Source organism: Scylla paramamosain, chromosome 4 (genome assembly GCF_035594125.1).
Source record: "Scylla paramamosain isolate STU-SP2022 chromosome 4, ASM3559412v1, whole genome shotgun sequence".
Taxonomy (NCBI): domain Eukaryota; kingdom Metazoa; phylum Arthropoda; class Malacostraca; order Decapoda; family Portunidae; genus Scylla; species Scylla paramamosain.
The window spans coordinates 19,917,272-19,931,739 of NC_087154.1; the positions used below are offsets into that span (position 1 = coordinate 19,917,272).

Genomic DNA, 14,468 nt, shown 5'->3' on the forward strand with positions numbered 1-14,468 from the left:
TCTAAAATCAACACATTTTTGAGAGGCTGAGAGAGAGAGAGAGAGAGAGAGAGAGAGAGAGAGAGAGAGAGAGAGAGAGAGAGAGAGAGAGAGGTCAGGAAGTAGGTGGTAGTGGACAGACCCGCCCAGGGTGTCAAAATGCTCCAGGTACAAGTATACTCTCATGTATGAAAGATGAAGAGACATGATCATCTTAGCAGTGCAGAAGGGAAGAATAAGCCAATCATATTATTGGAAGGGTGCTCTTGAGGGATGGAGGGGCAACCCATGCTGATAACAGGAAGGGAGGGATGGACGGAGGGACGAGTGGCTGATATCTGTGAGGGAAGGAAGGTGGGATGGATGGAGGGATGGAGGGTCGAGCTCAGTGCCACGTGCTATTTTGAACTTGTGGAGGCTGCATGGGGCTGGCAGGCTCGAGAGTGCCAGTGGACGCTGTGCCGCCGCCGCTCTCAGGCCGCCTCGCCACAGCGACCTTCGCGGGGCCTCTGCTGACGTGACAAGCGGCGTGCTGTGATCTGAAGTGTGCGTGCAGTGTGTTGTGTGCCGGGAGCGGAGCGGCGGCATGGACAAGGCAAAGGAGTGGCTCACCACGCTCACTGCTCACCTGCCCGAGTGGTGTGCTGAGTGGATACCCGACGTTGACCAGTGGCAGTGGCAGCAGTGGCACCCGGCCGACCTGTGGCAGTGGGCACGCACGAGGGAGTGGCGCGTGCCCGAACTGCCGCGGTGGGGCGAGGACGGGACGCTTGTGCCGGAGTGGATCTTTCCTTCATATTGGCGGAAGCGTGTGCGGGAGGCAGTGCTCTGGGTATGGCTAATCTTTATCACCTTCTTGGCTGCTCGCGAGGAGCAAACACAGCGGGAAGTGGAAGGATCTCAGCTGGAGAACGACTCAGGTGCCGCCGCACACGCCGACGACCAGCGACAGAAAGTCCCTTCAGTGCCTGAAGAGGGAGAAGAGGAGGAAGATGACGAGGAGACCGGGGCTTGGCGTGGTGGGCTGGAGAGACCAGGTGGGCTGACGCGCTACCCTGGCATTGAGAACTTGTTGGCACAACCCCCAACAGCCACCCCGCCCCCGCCCCGCCACCGTCCCCCGCCGCCTGTAACCGCGACGCAAGTCAGCAACAAACAAATCCTTCTTAAGCCTGACGAAACTCAGTCGAGGAAGAATGAGTCACGCGAGGGAGGGAGCGAGGAGCCTGGGGAGAAGAACCATCAGGACGAGGTGTGGAAGACATTGCTGGCCAAGTATGGCACCGAGGAGTGCGTCAGGGAGACCGATAAGGCCGCGGAGGAGGACGACGAAGAGGAAGTTCCGGAATACGTGGGCACTGCGGAAGAGATTGTGGAGCGTTACTCCGCCAAGTTTGAGGAGCCTCGGCAGGATATGTCGCCTGAGGAGGAATTTTCCGCCAAAGTCGGTCGTCGCCTCGAAGAATATTTGCAGCGTCTGGATGAGGACGATGAAGAGTCCAGTCAAGCGAAAGAAGTTGAGCAGAAGACGAAAGAAGTCGAACAAACAGAAAAGGAAGTGGAAGAAACTGGAGACGCAGCCGAAACTGAGGAGGCGAGAGACATCGAGGACGGCGGTGAGCGGCTCGAGGGAATCACGTCCAATGGTAACGAGAATCGAATCTTTATTGTAATCGAGGACGAGGAAAGTGAGGACGACCGCCGCAATCTGAATGACATTTCCGAAGGTTCCGAAATAAGTCAGGCTCTAGAGACTCAGGACGCCGAGCTGAAGGATGAAGGTCAATTAGAAGAGGAGATCAAGGAACCCTCCAGCCAGCAAAATGGTTTGTCCTGCGAAGCAGAACCTCAGGAAGAGGCAGTAATGGAAACTGTACCTGAGGCCTCAGGGAAAGTGGACGACCGCGAGGAGATTGTTGAGCACGCAGCTGATACCGTGCAGCCTGAGACACCCCATGATGCTGCCGAGGGAATGAAGGCCGAACTCAAGGACGACACAATTAATATGACTGAAGAACAACCAAGCGATGCTACGCTGGAAGAAAAAGGAAAGGAAACGAAGGAAGAATACACGAAAGAGGTGGTAGAAAAAACACCAGAGACAGCAACAACATATGTTGCTGAAGACCAGACAGAAGAAAGCATCAAACTGTCATCTGGAGAGGAAGTTAAATTAGAGGAAGACGCAGAAATCACATCCATAGAACCACCCAAAGAGCAAGACGAGATGGCTGAACAGGAGTCCACAAAACAGACGTCACCTCAGCCACCTGAAGAGGTTAAGCAAGAAGAGGTGCAAACCCTGGCAGCAGCGGAGGAGGGCTCTGAGAGACATGACAACGTCAGTGAAGATGTCATAATGAAAGAACAAGACTCAATTGAATCAGAAGCGCTGGCAACACGCCATGAAACACAGGAGGAAACGACAGAGGAAGATAAAGTTGTGGAGGAAGAAGAGGAGGAAAAATATAAACAGATAAAAGAGGACGAGACAATAAAGGATGAAGGAAAAGAGACACTGGAAATCAAAGTGGCAACAGATGTGTCTGCAGAAGAAAACAAAGTAGTGGAGGAGCAAGAAACAGCAAACAAGGACGCAAGGGAAGATGAGAAGGTCTTGGAGACAGAGGTTTTCGTGAAGCTGCCAGAGGATGTGAAGAAAGAGGCCGTGGAGGAGGAGAAGAAACACCAAGTTGAGGCAGGAGTCACTGAAGACGAAGAAAGGGAACTCCCAACAGACAAAGCTGCAGAAGTGGCCGCCACGGAGCCTCCTGCCGCTGTGGAGGAAATACAGGTGGACGAGGAAACTCACTTCGAGGACGGCAAGGCAGAGGAGAGCAAAGATGAGGCCATGGTGGTGGAGGAGCACATGGAGGACGAAGAGGTGCCCGTGGCGAGTGTGGAAGGTTGGACGCAGGATGTGTGGGGCACGCTGGGACAGGCCCCTGGGGAGGCTGCGCCACTGGCACCCCCGGCTTCCATCGATATGATGGAGGAGGACACGGAAGATGTGATGGAGGTGGATGTGGAGGAGGAGGTCGGGGAGACAATGGAGGAGGACCTTGAGGTGTTTGTGGATGACGTGGATTTGAGGGAGTTGCCTGAGAGCCCCGTGCCTCTGCCCACCGTGCCCGAGGAGGAGGACCACCTGGCGGAGGTGCAGGACTTGCTGGTTCGGCCGCCGCCACGCAAACACAGGCGTCGTCACCGCCAGGAGGAGGAGCACGCGGACACGAAGGGCATGAGTGAGGCGGCAGCAGTGGCCGATCCCAGTCTTGCCAAGTACATGACCATGCCCCCTGCCCTCTCGCCCGAGGAGGAAGAGGAGCTGCGCAAGTACCTCGCCGAGAGCGGAGACGCGAAGGATCTCTCTGTCGACAAGTTCATGTCAATGCCGACAGAGCTGACGGAGCAGGAGCAGAAGGAACTGGAGGAAGCCGTGCGTGAACGGGAGCGCGTGCGGCAGGCCGAAAGTGCTGGTCTGGACCGCTTCCTCAACATGCCAGTGGGCCTGACGGAGCAAGAGATCCACGAACTTAAGGATCTGGAGAGGGAGAAGGAGGAGGCGGCGGTGCAGCCTTGGGAGCGCGGGGACGTGGGTTTTGAGGATTACTTGTCCATGCCGCACACCCTGACGGAGGAGGAGGAGAGGATGCTGCAGGAGGGCGAGGAGGATGAAGAGGAGAGGCAGTTCGCGAGTGAAGAGGAGTACAGGGAATACGTCAAGAACAAGTTCCTGAGTCAACTAGAGGAAGACGCTCTCCGCATGGCCGAGGAAGACTACGACTATGACGAGGACTACGATGATGACTACGAGTATGAGGATGATGAAGAGTACGAGGACGAGGAAGAGGTCGAGGATGAGGACGAGGGAGAGATGGAGGGCGAGTATGTGATGGTGTCTGACCTTGCGGCTGCCTCTAATCTGCCTCAGGCCGCCGCTGCCTCCACCGCCGCTGTCCCCGCCGCCACTGCACCCGCCGCCGCCACGGCCGCCCCTGCCAAGATGGTGGACGAGGCGGTCAACACTGAACTGAACGATCCTAAAGAAGATGCCAAGTCCAAGAAGAAACCTTTCCCCTTCCCCAAGAAGAGCGACAGAGAGACAACTCCTGAAGACAGCAATTCAGCCGCACAGAAGAAGTTTTTTCACTTCGGAAGCCTTGGAACCAAAAGGAAAAAGGAAACACCTGATTTTCTGGACAAGAAGTACTTAGGTAACCCTAACGGAAGAAAATTTGACGGCGGTGGTGGTGGAGGTTCTCTCAGTGCCGCCTTCTGCACCGTGGGGGATCAAGTGACCCGAGCGGTGCTGCAGAAGGTCAAGGGCCAGATCAGGCAAGGGAAAGCAACAAAAGAGGTTGGCCTGAGGAAGGACTTTGCTGGGGTATCGGAGAGTGGAGGCGTTGGCTCACCAAAAACTTCCCGCGGCTTTACCAGACTGTACTTGAAGCCAGATCAGAGTGATTCGGGAGCTGGAGACGAAGAGACTCCACTCAGCAATCCAGCAGAACACTTGAACTCCAAGAATGAACTAGAACACGTCTTTGCTAAAATAATTAAGTCTTACAAGTCACCCAACGACCAGACTACGCAGGGCTCAAAACCCAATCACAGTGACAATGTGACTAAAAGTGAAATGAACGAGGCTAAACGAACACTGGACGCCATTGAGCAGACACAGGAGGAAGACGCGACCAGAGTGTTCATCAAGGATGCCGAGAAGGACCTCATGAGTTCTCCTATTCTTGACATCATTATGGAGGAGGAGGAAGAAGAAATGGACGCTGAAGTGGCCCTTGTGTTCACGCATGAGCGGGAGGTGGCGAAAGCTGGCGGGGATGAGGAAGACTTTTGGCTGAGGTGGAGCAACGAAGAGCGAGCATGTGTCTCCGCTGCGAGGGACTGCTGCTCCCCCTGGCAGTTGGCGGAGGGCGCAGACACTGACAGAGAAGACAATGAGGAAGCAGTGCGTTGGAGTGAAGAGAAGGAGGGAAGCAGCCAGACAGGAGTGAAAGTGACGGTGAATAATGAGGAAAATGACAAGACGAACAGGAATGAGGAAGAGAAGGATGAGGAAGTTATGGGCAGAAAATATAAACAGGAAACAATCAGAGAAAAGAAAGCAGAGGAAACACAAAGAGGTGAGCACTTGATGGAGAACTGAATAAAGGGAAAATAAGTTGTTTGATGCCATCCGAGGAAACCATCACCGCCGGGGAGGCAAGACAAGGCACGGGGAAGTGACGAGGGGAAGAGTATGTGTAGAGGACGACGAAGGGAGATGAAGAAGAGGGGGAGTGAAAGGAATGCAGAGTACATGCGGGGACGCTGTTATTTGTATGGCCTGTTGGGGACGCTGGGGTGGCGAAGGGGAAAGGAACTAAAAACGTGGATGGAGGAGTGAGAGTTTTGTTGTCTGTTGAGAGGTGAGGTGAACATGGTGTTATCTGTTAGCGGTGACTATTATGAAAAGGCGGCGCACACTTTCTCTCTCACACACACACACACACACACACATATATATATATATATATATATATATATATATATATATATATATATATATATATATATATATATATATATATATATATATATATATATATATATATATATATATATATATATATATATATATATATATGTGTGTATGTATGTGCAAGCGCACACGCACGCACGCACGCACGCGCACACACACGCACGCGCACACACACACACACACACACACACACACACACACACACACACACACACACACACACAAAACACCGGTACCAGCGTGTGCCAACTTCGTGACGGCATGTTGGCATGTGCGCGGGTGGGGGGAGGGCGCCGCAGTGCCAACTTCGCGTGGGTGTAGAGAGGATGGTAGACAACCCTGCACCACCACTGTTACCACCACTGTCACCACCACCCTATACTCTCATCATCTCCATCAGCATCACCCACCATTACAATCACTTGCTTCTCCGGTTGTCGCTGTTTGTGAGTAACGCCCCGCAACATCTGGCCTGTGTTGCCGCCGCGGAACGTCGCCACTCACCACTAATACACTCTCGTCTCGTTGCAGGGTCCGCCATGGCCAACGTGGAGACAACGGACGCCGCCGTAAGTAACGCCCAACTGGAGGCTGACTCACTCGAGTTTGGTGTCAACACTAACCTGTCCGTGATGGACGACAGTGCCTCCCCCAAGGGCGCTTCCCCCTCCCTCCAGGAACTGATCGAGGCTGAACTCAATGTTCGTCTGTGTCAGCCTGACTCCCTGGAACCCCCCTCCCCCGACCCTTCCTCCCTCCTCAGCTGTGACTCTATCGAGCCCACGCCCCCCACCCTCATTCCCGCCCTAACCCCCGCCAAGGCCCCTACCACCGCCACGCCCACGGGGCTCACCCTAGACTCCTTGCTGGACCTGGACTCCCTCCAGGACCCCGCGGGCATGGCCGACACGGAGAGCGGCATCGACGTGCTCTCGCCCACAAAGCTGGACGACCTCAGCACCTTGGACATGGACTCTCTCGAGTCGTCCTCAGACCTCCCGGGGTCGTCTCACTGCTCCCCTGAACCCACCGTCACGCTCACCACCAGAGTATCGACTGTCGAAGAGAAGGGCACCCACCTGACGATAGCAGAGGCCGGGGATCCTCTCCTCCCCAGCAAAAAATGTGCCTCGTCTCTGGAAGCCGAGGGTGTGCTGCTGGCCCTGCGGGAGGACGACAGCGACGCTGCCAGTCTCGGGGATCTGCAAGTCGCCCCGCCGTTGCTCAGGATATCCGAGTCCAGCCTCACCATCGCCTCCGAGACCAGGTCAGAGCTGTCACAAGTTTCACAGGAAGTGACAAGGAGTTCCACCCCCGATTCTCTCACTTCCTTCGAGGGCGGGTCTGCGCCTCAGGACAGCACCGCGCTACAAGACAACGATGTCCCGCAGGAAATTACTCAGGACAGTGATGTGCTGGAGAGTCTCTTGCTACAGAACAGTGTTGTGCCGGACAGTGACTCCATGCAAGGAACAGTTGAAGTACAAGAAATTGTCACACTCTCGCACACTGTCGACACTCAACACGATGAAGAAAGTTCCCCTCTGCTGGACAGTGTGTCACCTTCAGACAGAAAAGTATCGCAGGAAGACCGTGTTGATCTTTTGCCCAGTGTCCCGCAGCAGGAGGTGATCGTCTCACAAGACAGTGCCTCTAACCTGGATGCTTCCCTGCAACAAGACAAACACACAGAGGCGGTGGCGCCAGGTGACCTGGCCCCTGAGGAAACCAATTTCTTAACGAGTCCTGAGTCCAGTGAGACCCCGGCCGAGCCCTCCCATCTCCTCCCAGCCCATGACCCAGCCTCCCCATCCTCTCCCCAGAGCCAGGACCGCTCCTCCCCATCCCCTTCCCCTGCAGGCGCCCTCCCCCTCAATGGTACTAACAGCGTGTGTGATGGTGACCTCTCTAACTCTGCCCGTGACGACTGTGGCGACGTTGGTGTGAGTAGTGGGCGTGTTGACACCACCACCCAAGCAGTCAGCAGTAGTGATGGTGGTGGTGGTGGTGTTGGTGTTAGTGGTCCCGTCACATCCCTCCAAAATGGTTCTAATGTAAGTAGTGACACCGCTAACTGGCATAACCTCCTGCTTTAGTTACTCCTGAAATCTTCTGCACGCTTTCGTTTTCTTTGGTGCTACTCTTGGCAGGCACACGTCTAATCTGCATTTATACTTCTTGGATTTCACTTAACACTGCATTCCCCTTGTTGCTTCTAAGTTGTCATGTTCGTAGGCTCTTATCTGTTTGCTTTCTGTACTCTTTTTATATTTTATTTGTACAATAAATCAACTCTGTACTACTATAACATGCAATACACCGCGTTAACTGACACACACTGATGCCACAGCGACCACCTGGCGTGTGAGTCATCACCGAGATGCATTCACTTGACGTGTGCAAAGTAATGTCACTCTTGCCTATTCTGTCATTCTGGTGTCATGGAGGGCAGCATCTTGGCCAAACCCACGTCACTACCCTTGGCGCGTTAAGTGAAGGCAGTCACTACTTAGTCATACCACCAGCGCCTGGCAACTGTGTGCTCGCCGCAGCATTACTGCCGTGCCTGCTGTCTAACTGCCTGACTTTCTGCACATTAATTGTTATTTTCTCATTGATGTCATGTTTTATCATTTCTTGTGTTATTGTTGTTATTTTATATTTCATATTTTGGCTTTTTTTCTTTCTTTTTTTGAGGTGCAGTACGTACACGAGTCTTTCCTTATTTTGCCTCCAGTATTTTTTAAGCCATGAGTATGAATAACCAGCTTTTCCCTCTCGCTCTCATAACCTTGTTATCAGTTGCATATTGATTATTCTTAAGTCACAGATTAATTTAAGCTAATGTTACGTTGCCTTAAGTGTTCTTGTGGTCGTGCCCAATGTTATGTGAACACTGCTAAGAGACAGCCTGACCAGCCTCCTCATACAACCCCAACATCCCAGTGACTTAAACTAACTGAATTAAACGTATTTACATTGAAATAAGTTACAGCAAGTGTTAGTTGAGGGCGAGGCTGTGGTGGTTCCATTGGCTGCTGGCAGGGAGTTCCACGACGCTTGGCACGCCAACACACGTGGCTGCTTTCCAGACGTTCAGTAGAACTCAGTAGTTGACTAATTTGCTGCCTTGACTATTACCCTTTATATTGGTTATCCAGTTTAATTCGGAGGAAAAGAAAGAAAACGCCAACATTTAAGTTTCTCCTTCGTAATGCCAAACGTTTAGTTTTTGTCAATGGAAATGTATACAAATCCATAGCTACATTAGATTTGCAAATAGTAGTCAGGCAGTTGATCCACTGATATAATAATTAGGTCGGTCTTTATTTCAATAGTTCACTCGCTGTCAGACTTCCGTGAGACATTACAATATTACTGATGTGTCTGGAATAGCTTGCTTCGTGTGGAATATTGATTTAACTATCATGTTCAATGTGGATTGGTTTTATCCAGTTTCATTTATTCATTCATTTTGCCACTTGCGATGCAATAAGTCCTCGATAAATCAAGTCTTTCTTTTTAAGAATTTATACCAGTTTTAATTTTTCTCCTCAGAGAATATACATGATTACCTAACAAAAATACACATCCCCAAGCTTGAATTCAGTGCACACCAGGCTATAGAGGGCCAGTGGATGCCTTCCGTTCATACGTAACCTAGCAACAGAACACAGGAAAACAAACTGTGGTAAAACTCTAAGGCTGACTTGAGTCATATCGAGCACTTATTTGGTCATTCTTTACTTTACGTTTTTTTTTTTTTTTATTTAGCTTTGTTTTATTATTGTTATTTTATTTTTTTATTCATTTGTTTATTTATTTATATATTTATTTATTTATTTTATTTATTCATTTATTTTATTTATTTTATTTATTTATTTATTTATTTATTTATTTATTTTATTTTTATTTATTTTTATTTATTTATTTATTTATTTATTTATTTAATTAATTAATTAATTTATTTTTTATTTATTTATTTATTTATTTTTTTTTTGAGCTGCCTTATAACGGAAGCTGAAGCAAGACTCACAATTCCCTTCACTAAAACCGTATTTACATTAATGCCTAACGCAGCGCCTTTACTTGCCACTACGAGGAGATAGTTTTGAGTTGTGGTGATGAGGTAAGTGTGGCAGAGTAAGTATTGTGGTGTTGTGGTGATGTGGTGGTGGTGTGTCACAATTGCTAACTCTAATATCCCCCCTGCGACCTTCTGCTCTCCGACCTCCGCCCACACGTACGCCCACTCGCCGCCCGCCAGATGGAGTCCCAAGTAGAAGACGAGGACGACTTCTGGGGCAGCAAGAACGACGACGACGACATCTTTGTGCCTCGTCATCGCTTTGACCCAGTGCAGTGCGACCAGGAGGAAAACGACACCGAGGCCAAGGAGGAGCAGAAAGCGGAGGAGATGGAGCAGGAGGAGGAGGAGGAGGAGGAAGGAAATAACTTCTTTGGCTCAGACGACGATGATGTGCGTAATGTTTGTTAGTCTGACGCGTAGAGGCGGTGACGTGCACTGTAGTCTTCTTCTTCTTCTTCTTCTTCTTCTTCTTCTTCTTCTTCTTCTTCTTCTTCTTCTTCTTCTTCTTCTTCTTCTTCTTCTTACTTCTTCCGATAGTGGTGATGGCGTTAGTTGTGACGATGGTGGTGTTGTCATTATGGACTGAGACAGTTTTGACTTAGTTTCATAGTATGCTTTTTTGTTCGCATCTCTCTCTCTCTCTCTCTCTCTCTCTCTCTCTCTCTCTCTCTCTCTCTCTCTCTCTCTCTCTCTCTCTCTCTCAAAGCTTTATTTTTCTTAGTTTATCGTCATTTATTTAGTTTGTAGATACTTTTTTTCTTTGGTATTTTTATTTGCTTGAGTTTAGTGTATTATTTTGTTTATTCTATTTTATTTTTATATCGTTTTCCTTTTGCATTCCCTTTATTTACTTAAGTTTGACCGAATAATTGAATAATCTTTCGACTTCGGCACTGTTACCTGTTGACCTTTGCACTGTTATCTGTTGACTTTGGCAACTGTTATCTGTTGACCTTGGCACTTATCTGTTGACCTTGGCACTGTTATCTGTTGACCTTGGTACTGTTATCTGTTGACCTTGGCACTGTTATCTGTTGATCTTGGTACTGTTATCTGTTGACCTTGGCATTGTTATCTGTTGACCTTGGCACTATTATCTGTTGATCTTGGCACTGTTATCTGTTGACCTTGGCACTATTATCTGTTGACTCTGACACTGTTACCTGTTGACGTTGGCACTGTTACTTTTTTACCTTGGCACTGTTACCTGTTGGTTTTGGCACTATTACCTGTTGACTTTGGCACTGTTGCCTGTTGACCATGGCACAGTTATTTGTTCACCTTGGCACTGTTAACTGTTTACTTAGGAACTTTTACCTTTAATTTTGGACTGTTACCTACTGACTTTGATTCTGGACTTAACGACTTTGAAACTGTTACTTATAGACTTTAGTACTGTTACGTGTTGACTTTGACACCCTTATCTGTTGACTCCAGAAACCGTGTCTCTTCCAAACTCATCTAACTCGATCCCTTACCTTGGGCCTTGCAGAAGGGCGCCAAGGGGCTGAGGTTCAAAAAGAGGACGACGACAACAACCAGGACGGAGAACGGCATCGGAGGCATTGAGAAGAAAAAGGAGGTCGTAGAGCAAGTGGAGAAGAAGAAACAGATCGAAGAATCCGGCGGGAAGAAGATTGAAGTGACCACCGAGAAGAAGAAGGTTGAAGTAAGAGAAGAAAGGAAAAAGGCCGATATAAAGGAGGAGAAGAAAAAGGAAGTGGAAGAAGAGAAGAAGAAAGAGGCTATAGAAGAAGAGGACAAGGAGAACGGCGTTGCAGAGGATGGTGGCGAAAAGAAGAAAAAGAAGAAGAAGCATCGAGACAGCGAAGACGGCGAGAGGCTCAGAAAGAAGAAAAAGAAGAAGAGGGACTCAGAGAAGGAAAATAAGGTAAGGGGGAATAAGGAGGAGTGAGTTAAGAAGACAGGAATTAGAAGATTGACGTGGCTCTGTGGCTGCTGCGATAGGAAAAAGAGAGCTGTTATCATCCTAATTTTTCCTTTCTAGCCGCGTCCTAAGCCAAGTTTTTACTTTCTTTCATCGACGACTTGACATGACCTGACTTGCCGGTGTAAGTCGCAGGTCACACACTCATGTACCGTCAGTTGCTTTCAGGTTCTCAAGCACTCTAGTAAATTTTGCTTCCAGGTCATTTTTTTGTCAATCAAGTACACCACATCTGAGGAAGCGGTGATCGATTTGTGATGGAGTGATTTGGGTCCCCGAGACGGCGTGGCTTTGTTCCTGGGATTTGATTAGAGTTCGTGACTTTTGACTGTTTCCCGTTGGAGTTGATTTTAGTGTCTTGTTTGGAAGGTGGGCTGCACGCGGCCCTCATCTTCCACAACCCGCTTCTCTTGTGTGTAGGTTTGTCAAATCTGAGTTGTTCTTGTTACTTGTCATCCACTGTGAGGCATCCAGCTTTCATCATCCTTCTCTTTGTGGCTAAAACGTTTGGAGTGTGTCTGAGTGGCTAGACTCGAGGAGAAGGTTAGAAGTGTTGGCATTATAGCTGAGGGAGACGAGAAGGACGAGAAGGAACAGGAATAAGCAGGAAAACTAGCAAAAGGACTGAGACGAGAACAGAAACCTAGTAGAGATAGTACGACAGAGGAGTAGAAAGATGAAGACAAGATAAAGGATGATGATGAGCGTGAAGAAGCGAGTGGTAGTGGTGTGTGGTGCATGTTGAGGTGTTGGTGGTCTGTCCATCTGCTGGCCCGCACCCCAGCTGCTCGCACCGTCTCCCTGAAGGCCAGAGAGCCACCGGACCCCCAATCAGTGCCTTCCCGGCGGTGGTCAGGAGTGGGTGTGTCGCTTCTCCGTGCCGGCGTCCTGCCCCTAGTGTATCCCCTCTTTCCCCCGCCCTCCACGACTGTCCCTCCATCCTCTCGTTCCTCACGCTGGTCGATTCCCTACTCACGCACCCCGCCACCATACACAGTCCATGCACGTCCATTCCTGCACCATACACGACTCATACGTACACCATTCACCATACTGATACACCGATCAGTAGTGTAATACATAGTTTCACACACACACACACACACACATTATCCATGCATTTCAATCACAACTCTTTTTTTTCACAGTCAAAGGAAATAAGTTAGAAATATCAGTTTAGTAAGATTTTTCTTTTTCTTTTCTACCGCATACAAATAATCTTTCTTTGTATACTTTCCATTTATTTTATTTTTTCCTATTACCCTTTGTTTTCATAAACTATGCCATAATATTCCCAACACTTGCTTTTACGTACACACACACACACACACACACACACACACACACACACACACACACACACACACACACACACACACACACACACACACACACACACACACACACACATGACCTGGCTCGGTGATGGTCAAGAGGGCAGGTCACATCATGGTGGAGGACCTCGGCGTCTACACATGGATGACCTCAAGACGCGGCAGAGAGTGTGGTGACCTGACCCCGCTCCGTCCCCCTCGCTCCCGTCCCCCTCGCTCCCACCCACCTCGCTCCCTCCACCGTCACCCCCGCCTCCCTGGTTCCCGATCCACTGGTTCCCGCCCCACTGGTTACCGCCCCTCTCGTCCTCCTCGCTGGCGGGGGTTGCTGCATTCCCCCCGCCGGGTCAAGGGCGCCGCACACACCAGGAGGTACGAGTGTGACCTGCGTGACTTGCCTCATTAGTTAATTGGTGGTGTTTGATGTTCTAATTGGTGATTGGGTGAAGTGACTGGCGACGAGTGTGTTTTATGTGAGGAATTTGGGTTGTGGTTGTGGATCTCTCTCTCTCTCTCTCTCTCTCTCTCTCTCTCTCTCTCTCTCTCTCTCTCTCTCTCTCTCTCTCTCTCTCTCTCTCTCTCTCTCTCTCTCTCTCTGTCTGTTTACTCAAGTCCTTGGGTTGTTTAGGTGGAATATATGGGAGTCTGTTTGTTCCTTTGATTATCTGTTTGTTTGCCAGTTTATCACCTTGTCTGGTTTGTTTACACGGTTGGCCATGTGTATGTGTTTGGTCTACGTACATACACCTACGCACGGCTTCAATTCGGTGGCTTACGGTGTGATGTACTCGTCCTGGTCTTGTTTGCACGCTGGCCTCCGTCAGTAGCGAAGAAGAGGAGAGAGAGTGGCTGCTCGAGGTCTCAAGAAGGAGGAAGAGGGAACGTGAGGAAGAGGAGAAGAGGAGGAAGGAAGAGGAAGAGGAACAAAGACGCCAGCAGGAAGAGGAGTGGAGGAAGCAGGTGGAAATTTGGCAGAAGCAGGAGGAGGAGAGAAGAAAGAAGGAAGAGCAGGACGAGAACGAGGAGGAGGATAGCAGCGGGTCTTCTCAATCAGCGCGCTTTGAGTGGAGTGAGGGCCGCCTCCTCATCACCTTCCTCTCCCCCCCGCCGAGTCTTCCTCTACAGGTGAAGGTGGAGGTGGAAGTGGAGCAGATGGAGGAACATGCATGGTTTCCTCCCTCCCTCCCTCCCTCCTTATTTCCTTCATACATATTACGCTTGCTCTTCCGCCCTGATCTCCACCTCCCCCTCCCCCTCCACCATTCTTCAGGAACCTCGTGGTGGTGGTGGTGGTGGTGGTGGTGGTGGTGGTGATGATGGTGGTGGTTTCTGAGTTGCCAGAGTGTTATATTTATTTGTATCGTTCTGTTTATATTTAGTGTGTGTGTGTTTTTTTTTCTGAATTTTCGTCTGCATGTGTTGTGTTTTTATAATCTCTTTTTCAGTGATGGTATAGTTTGGTTGGATTAGTTTTATTTTTTATTCATATGCATTTTTAGTTTGTTTTGTCGTGGATAGATTTAGAATTAACTTTTTTTCTTATTCGTGTTGAAAGTGTTGAGGATGTTGTGTCAT

General features: G+C 49.6%; 1 protein-coding gene across 23 annotated transcripts in view; it reads left to right on the forward strand.

Moving 5' to 3' along the window:
• Nucleotides 1–357: 357 nt before the first annotated feature.
• The window catches only part of LOC135099804 (titin-like), an 88,124-nt gene continuing 74,013 nt past the window's right edge, over nucleotides 358–14,468 (forward strand). For 3 of the 23 annotated variants that reach the window (XM_064002334.1, XM_064002337.1, XM_064002350.1), the window contains exons 1-4: nucleotides 417–5,123; nucleotides 6,053–7,575; nucleotides 9,789–10,001; nucleotides 11,104–11,502. In XM_064002334.1, coding sequence (XP_063858404.1) covers nucleotides 566–5,123; nucleotides 6,053–7,575; nucleotides 9,789–10,001; nucleotides 11,104–11,502 — 6,693 coding nt within the window. In that variant the 5' untranslated portion in view covers nucleotides 417–565. Of the gene's footprint in view, nucleotides 5,124–6,052; nucleotides 7,576–9,788; nucleotides 10,002–11,103; nucleotides 11,503–14,468 lie in introns of all 23 variants that reach the window. The other 20 variants (XM_064002341.1, XM_064002342.1, XM_064002340.1 and 17 more) reach the window with 15 other exon arrangements.